General features: G+C 32.5%; 1 protein-coding gene across 5 annotated transcripts in view; it reads right to left on the bottom strand.

Annotated features, from left to right (window-relative positions):
- Nucleotides 1–578: 578 nt before the first annotated feature.
- LOC101898243 (putative uncharacterized protein DDB_G0271606) overlaps nucleotides 579–8,168 on the bottom strand; it is a 39,907-nt gene continuing 32,317 nt past the window's right edge. For all 5 annotated transcript variants that reach the window (XM_059121094.1, XM_059121093.1, XM_059121095.1 and 2 more), the window contains 7 exons: nucleotides 6,991–7,166; nucleotides 6,564–6,854; nucleotides 6,360–6,497; nucleotides 6,034–6,283; nucleotides 5,683–5,966; nucleotides 5,419–5,601; nucleotides 579–1,859 (listed from right to left, as the gene is read on the bottom strand). In XM_059121094.1, the coding sequence (XP_058977077.1) occupies nucleotides 1,779–1,859; nucleotides 5,419–5,601; nucleotides 5,683–5,966; nucleotides 6,034–6,283; nucleotides 6,360–6,497; nucleotides 6,564–6,854; nucleotides 6,991–7,166 (1,403 nt within the window). In that variant the 3' untranslated portion in view covers nucleotides 579–1,778. The remainder of the gene's footprint in view (nucleotides 1,860–5,418; nucleotides 5,602–5,682; nucleotides 5,967–6,033; nucleotides 6,284–6,359; nucleotides 6,498–6,563; nucleotides 6,855–6,990; nucleotides 7,167–8,168) is intronic.

The raw sequence follows: 8,168 nt of genomic DNA, 5'->3' as shown, positions 1-8,168 counted from the left end.
ATACTTGGTAAAATTCTACACATGGAGTTCTTTTCGGGTACTTTACCCCCCGATATCTTATGGTCCTCATATCGTATCGTACCTCCCGATTTTCGGTAACAACACTTTTCAATGGAACTGTCTTGAAGTTTTTTTTTCGAAAAAAAAAGAAAAAAACTGTTATTGTAATTTAGAAGATTCCTGCCAAAGAAAAGAGGGAAAATTTTTTTTTTATATTTAAAAAAAAAAATTGATTCAAATGTGTCCGTGGTTTGATGAAGAAAAAGTTGGGCTTAACTCGAGTTTAGTAAAAACTCCCCAATTTTTTGGTACTTTCATAAGCTTTCAAACGTCACCTATATTGTCTATATCGGGTAAGTGGTTTTGGGTGTAGCGCGGGCCTTGAACCCGGACTTTCGGGTCAAAAATATGGGGTCTCGGATTTGGTCCCCTAGAAAAATAGTTCGTCGAGTCAGGGTAAAAACACCTAACTCTGGATAAAATGTCAAAAAATCGAAGAGTTTTTACTAAATTTGAGTCGTTCCAATAGTTGCTGCTGTAGAGTTAGTTAGTCGAAAAGGAAAAAAAACTTAAATATATATATTTTTTTCATGTTTATTTATAAAATGTGTTATGAATTGTGAATTTTTGTTTTGTTTTTTTCTTGTTTGTATTTATTATGATGTTCTTGTTCTTATTGTTGTTGCAGTTGATGATTTTTTTTATACAAAATATATGTTTTTTTTTTTTTTCAATTTTTTTCATTATCTCTCTGTGTGGATGCAGGGGGGGGGGGGTGGTAAATTCTTATGACATTCTATTTATATATAGACAAAAAGAAAAACTTAACTTTATACAACTAAATAATAATAATAAAAAAAAATTATTATAATATATTTTTGATGTTGGATGTTATATTTTTTCATTTAAAAAAAAAATATTTATTTATATAATAATTAAAAAAAAAATAAAACAAAATCATAGAATTGCCATAAAAAAAAAACAAATAAAAATTGTTCTTTTTCTGTTCTCAAACATTATTTTCAAAATTTCTTTTCCATGAATGATTATGCTCTCAGGGGTGTATGTTATGTTTTTTTTCTTTTGATTTTTTTTATAAACTAATTAAAAATGTAGTATTATTTAATTTTAAGATATTACTAAATCATGTTACAAAAAAGTGTGGGTATTATTCCTTTGTTTTTCTTTCTAAATAATAATAAAATGGGTTTCATTTTTATTTATTTAATAATAATAATAACGTGTGATAGATAAAACAAAAATTTTAAATTTTTGTATGCTAAAATTATGATTTATTGGTTTTTAGTAAATTAAGTGTGGGTTTCTAATTGTTATTATTTATTATTAATAATAATAGTATTATTATTATTTTGTATTAATATTATAATTAGTATTATTATTATATATGTATACTTTATTATTATTATTATTTTTTAACATATATTCATATATATATTTTATGTATATATTTATATATATATATATTCTTTTATTATATATATATTTATAAGCAAAACTAATTTGCTTTTAGATTAGTTTAATAGTTATCCTTTTTTTTTGTTTCAATTTCTTTCTTATATTTTTTTTTTAATAAAACTTATCAATGAATAGTTTTTTTTGTTTGTTTTTCAATTTTGTTTTTTAAATCTGTATTGCAAATAGAAGGAATATGTAGCATAATCCACACACGACCATTGTGAGTATGTTTGTATGTGTCTATCTTAGCCAAAAAAAAAGAGAAGTCTCTTTAGTTTTAGTTGCTGCTGGATTTGATTGATTCACTGCGAGACTTCTCTAAAGCGTTTTTGTCTTTCGAGGCTTTCGACTTCGGCCCACGAATTTCTCATGTTACGGAAGAGCTAAAAGAAGAGAGAGATGGTGGGAAAAAATAGAAAATTAGTAATTATTTAAAAAATTAATATTACCAATTTATATAAATTTCAAAACTACTACCCGTTACAACTAATTTAGAATACACAAAAACCAATCAAAAATATATTAGAAATCCTATTTGAAATTTTTGAAGTTATTTTGTGTACTAAATTTAAAAATTTAATGAAGTTAAGTTAATAAAAAGCCACAGAAAATAAAAGTTACAAGAAAAAAAAAATAAAAATAATAATAATAAATGTTAATAATCCGAAGCAGTTGGCCCCTTTTTGACTAATTCGTATCTGACCTAAGACTGATATAAATATTACAACGTGCCAGATTTGGGCTATATCGACTACTTCCTTACTTTATATGAGATATGTAATAATTTTTAGAAAATGTTGAAATATGCGTGTGGTTACAGATATAGTCGACCTAAATATTCTATTTGCATACTCCATGTAATAGAGATAAAAATATTATTGAATTTTATGCGAAATCATAAATTCCGATAAATTGCATATTCATATCAGATTTCTGGTTAAGACAAATATTTAGATATAGCAAGTTGTAAGGAATCGCCGACTTGTTTCGCACATTATGACAGATATAAGCATTGGAAATTGTGACCCTTTGTGGGTGAGGTACCAGAAGGAGTTGGCAGATGTACAGGGTGAGATAAAAAAACTGCAACAAAGTCAAACGCCATAATTTTTACCTTTTTTTAATTTTACCGAGTGAAAGCAAACAATTTCGGAAATGGCATTAAATTTTAGAATAAGTGATTGACACAATAGTCCAATGTATCCGGTATCTGGAGATTTTGGTGACCATTGTGCGCTGGAAAGGAAGCGGGGAACCTCATTTTGTAACCATTCTTGTGCTGAGTCCTATTGGAGTGTCCAAGATCTGCGGCCAAAAACTTTGCGTGCCCAAGGCTTTAATACATCCTCCAGAATATTTTCGCAATAATATTCGGCATTTATTCTGAGCGACTATCGGCTGTTATGGCGGCCCATCATAACAATTATAAAGAATCGTAATTTATAGAGAATCGGCAACTTGTTTCGCAAGTTATGACAGATAAAAGTATTGAAAACTGTGACCCTTTGTGGGTGAGGTACTAGGAGGTGTTGGCAGATATATATCATCTTCACAACAAATTTTGCGTTAGCAAAAATATTTGGATGTGTGAAATTCGAAGAGAGTTGGATATTTTTATTACGCCTTATTTAAGCGTTTTGTTTTCCAAAAATCTTGAACCCTATGTGGGGGAAGGACCAGAAGAAATGTTCTGATCTCTATCATCTTTATAACAGATCTTGTGTTGATGGAAATATTGATATGTGCCAAGTCTGAATGGAATCGAATGTTAATTTCGCGTTTTATGAGCTTCGTGGATATTCAAAATGTTGACCCTTTTGTGGGGGAGGTATCAGAAGGAGTAGACCGATATAATCGATCTTCACACCAGATCTAGGGTTTATAAAAATACTGGAATGTTTTAAATTTGAAGATAATCGGACACTTACATCACATGTTATAAGAGCTTTAATTATTCAAAATTTGTACCCTTTGTGGGGGAAGTACTTGATGTGTACTTGAGTGGACCGATATTGTCCATTTTCGCACCTGACCTAGCACTGATGCAAATATTGGGATTCGCAAAGTTGGAGCAAAATTGGATTATCCTTTCTCTATCAGTGCAATAAATTATTTCTTTGAAAATATTGACATTTTGTGTGGGTGGTACCAGAAGGAGTGGATCGATATTGCCCATCTCGGACAATAATATTACGATGTACCAAGTTTGAATCAAATCGGATACTCCCTTCGAGAGTTACCGTGCGCACCAGCCAGACAGACGGACAGACATCGCCAGATCGACTCAAAATGTCCTTTAACGGATTTGGTCCAAAGAGACCTAGGGTCTAAAGCCGTTATTTCGATGAGGCACATTTTGGCCGTATCAAATGGTATATATCCTCTCTAGTCATATGTCTGAGGGTATAATTATTTGAAATACAACTGAAAAAGGCGTAGAGAAAAAGACAGGTCGAACTATATAAGAGACAGTCTCTTGATCATGAATACTGATGCAGTCGCCGATGTTGTAAACCATTACAGTATCCTAGTTCACTTCCCATCCATTGCAGCTGAATTATTTCCAGATAGTGCAGGCGCTCTAAAAGATCACAATTTATGACCAATGGACATGGATTTTCGCATGAGGTTAGAGTTTAGGACAGGCAGAAGGCCTAACAATTTGGATAAAATCGACCAAATTTTTTTTTTTGTTTTAATTTTTTGAGGGTGTAAATATAGGACAAATGCCACGAACAAAAACAACATTTTCTCAGAACTGTATGGCCTTATTTCAAAAAAGAAAAAAATAGGTTTGGACTTAAGAAGAATTGCCAATATATTATAGTGTTTTAGGGTATCACATGATTAAGAAATAACTTTGACACCCATTTCGGGGAAGAGCTCGAATATTTGAATTGAATATAAAACTCATTTCTGGACCATCTACCAACTAATATTTCGACAAAAGCAAGTGAAGAGCTCACTGATTTATCGGAAGATACAACACTGAAAACCACCAATCGCAAACAATTAACGAAAATCTGGCAAGGATACTGTTTGATGATTAAGTTTCTCCTCCCCTTTACTGTTTTATCTCATATAGGTATAAAACAGTATAGGGGAAGATAACACCACGGATTTTTGACTATGTTCAATGATATTACTAATTACTAATAGCTGTAATACTGTAATATTTTCACTTACAGAAGGTCTTGCAGGCCATTATACCATAGGAAACAAGAGAAGGCCTTTCATAAAGCCCTTCAAAATAAAATATCTAAACAAATCAATGTCTATTGCTCCGAAAGAATTTGAATAAATTTCATCTACAAGAGATCTCATCTTCAAACTATGAAAACTCAATGTAGGACTTTTATCTATAAAGTCGCCTTAAATGAAAATCAACGGCTACACCCTCAAAAGACTTGGAACAAATTCCATCTGCAGGAGACCTTGCAAGGCTTTCATTTATAGAGTCTATTTTTGAATCAAATCAAAATCTCCTTAAACCAAATCAACGTCTAAAGCTTCAAAATAATTTTCTATGAACTATGAAAACTTAATTTAGGGCTTTCATCAATAGGCTCCTTAAATCACGATCATCATAACTGTAAGAGATCAAAAAAAAAAATCCATTTAAAGAAGCCTTATGTTGTCTTTGTCTAGTAGTAGAAAATCTTGTATCTACAGAAGATATTTAAGCTATAAAGGACATTTAAAAAGGTTTTTTGCTACTTTATATATTCTCCAATGCAATTATGTTGCAAAAATAATATATCCTTACAATTAACCTGTGGTAGCTAAATCCTAAAAAAAAAATTACTTTCATTCCTATACTCCTCCTATAACCTAAAATTATTATATTCCTTCTTTCCAACTAATAAATGTTTCCTGGTTCCATTTTCATAACAACAATAAAATATATACAAATACTTATAAATACGTATTGCTTGGCATTACCTCATCTATCCAATTGTGTTCAGCGAGAAGATCATTTAAGATTTCCGTTGATGATTTGTTGGGATTTTCTGCCTGCAGCTCGGATACGCGACGAGAACAGTTCACATACAGATTATATTTCTCGTGGGCAATCTTGTGGAAGATATCTGCACGGGCGGCACAAATGCGACACAGAAGAATGTCCTGGAAACGAAAAAAAAAAAAAAAAAGAAAGAGATTTATTTAATATTTTTTAGAAGTTTGTATTTTAGCTCAGATCTCTACCTTTTCATAAGTCATACGGGCATCTGTGGGTATTGTTTGCATTGTATTCGAATTGTAGGGTTGACCAAACAGCAGAAAACGCACCGAAATCCCTGGCTGATGACAGCCTGCACAATTTTTCTGTGTCAAATTATTTTGACCCCATTCCGAGAAGACATGACACTTGGGCCAGGTTTCAATGGAGGTAATAACACTGCGCGTCCATGGTGTTATGGATAATAGTTTACGTTTACAATTATCCAATATTGTATCCAAGGCTCGGACACTGCCCAAAAAGTATTCATCTATGCAAAAGGGAGAAAATATTTAATTAAATTTCCTTTTTTTGGGGGGGAATTTCAAATCCCTTACCCTTTTCCCTGGTAATTTCCGAAAAGAAACTTGGATCCAATACTTGTGATATCATTGTCTGTATATAGATCTCAAAGTGATCTCGATACGACAGATAATCCTCCATGATTTTCTCAATAAATTGTTCCGTATCATCGGCTATTAGTTCGGAGCGTAGGAATTCCACAATTGTTTCTGTGTGAGATTGGACTTGAATGCGTACGGGAGCTTTTAAATACAATTTCTTGGTATCCAGATTCCAGGAGGCATACTAAAAAAAGAGTGGGGGAGAGAGAGAGGCATTAAAAGAGATTCCTTTTTTGGAAATTCAAGTTTTTTTCGTTTACCTTGGACATATTGCGATAAAATGTTTTACCATTTTGATAGAAGGCTTCATATTTTTGTAAAATACACTTGGAGTCCACCTGCCATATGGTGGGCCAGTCATTGACCAAATCTGTACGTAAAACTATAAAATCACCGGTCTGCCAAAAAAAAGACCCAAAAATTAAATTTTCATTTTTTTTAAATTTGTTTATTTTTTTTTTTACTTTAAAATTATCCGATCCGGCGCCAGCGCCAGATGAATTTGTATAATTTGCCGAGGTATTGGCCATATCATGGTTAAGGGTATAGCCATCATTGGAGACAACTGGATTTTGAGGTGGTTGCTGTTGCTGCTGTTGGACCGGTGATTGTTGCTGTAATTGTTGTTGAGGTTGCTGCTGCTGTTGCTGTTGTTGCTGCACAACCTGCTGCATCTGCTGCTGATTGAAATGTTTACGCGGCGAACTTTTGGTGCGTCTGGCCATTTTTCTCTTAAATCCCTTGCCATCTTCACTCTTCATTTAGTTTTTTTTTTAATATTTTTGGAAAAACAAAAACAAAAAATGAAATTAAAAATTATTTTTTGATTGAGTTTTATTTTTCTTTTTTTAAAAAAAAAGAAACAAATTGAGATGAAATTCAAGGAATTACATCTTCTTCCTGTGGCGTCCACACGGGATCGGTATCCGAATCGGCAAATTCATCCGGCTCAGCCATGACATCATCTGTGGGTCCAGTTGCTGCAGCGGTGGTACCTAATATGGCTATACTGTTGGTCTTAGCCTTGCGCAAACATTGTTCACGTCTTGGTGGGAGGTTCAAGGGATCTAAATAGAGGAGGATTTAATCAACGTTTTTTTTTTTTAATTTTCAAAATCAATTTCAATTTTCAAATAAATTTCTGGCAAAAATTGCAACTCTACCACAAAATACCAACATATTTCTCACCATAATATTGTTGTTTTTGTAATAAATTTTTTTTTCATGTAAAAAATTAAAAACAAATTTAGATAAGATTATTTTGGTTGATAAAAATATTGAAATTTATATAAAAAATTGTTATTATATTGAAAATGGAACCAGTTTTAAGTTTGTAAATAATTTTGGATTGTATCTCCGCCTGGGAGTAAACTTTATCCATTAAATTCTGTAATAGAAAGGGGAGATGACCGACCCGTCCCCTCTCTCTTAAAACTTAAACCTTTTTGTCTGCATCTGAGACCTGAATAAAAAACAGAAGCCTTGAAACAAAAAAGTTCCTAGTTTGGACCATAAGGACTTGTGTATAGGTCAGAAATACATATATATTGGTTCGGAGGTACCAGAAAAAATATTCCGACGTCTACCACCTTCTTTAAAGATCTTGGAAATATTCATATGTACCAAGTCTGGAGTGGAATCGGTTGTTAATTTCTCATTTTATGAGCTTCATGGATATTCAAAATTTTGAGTCTTTGTGGGGATGGTACCAGAAGGAGTGCACCGACATATTCCATCTTCACAGCAGATCTTGTATTAGTAGAAATACTGGGATGTGTGAAATATGTAGAGTATCGGATGCTAATTTCGGATTTTATGATTGTTTTGGTTATTCAAAACTTTGACCCTTTGTTGGGGAGGTACAAGAAGGAATGGTCCAATATCTACCATCTTTGTACCAGATCTTGTGTTGTTGGAAATATTGTGATGTGGCAAGTCTGAATGGAATCGGATGTTATTTTCGCGTTTTATGAGCTTTATGGATACTCAAAATTTTGACCTTTTGTGGGGGAGGTACCCGTAGGAGCGGACCGATATATCCCATCTTCACACCAAGACCTTATGTTAAT

The sequence above is a fragment of the Musca domestica genome, unplaced genomic scaffold (genome assembly GCF_030504385.1).
Source record: "Musca domestica strain aabys unplaced genomic scaffold, Musca_domestica.polishedcontigs.V.1.1 189, whole genome shotgun sequence".
NCBI lineage: Eukaryota > Metazoa > Arthropoda > Insecta > Diptera > Muscidae > Musca > Musca domestica.
This window is presented reverse-complemented; position numbering and strand designations above follow the sequence as displayed.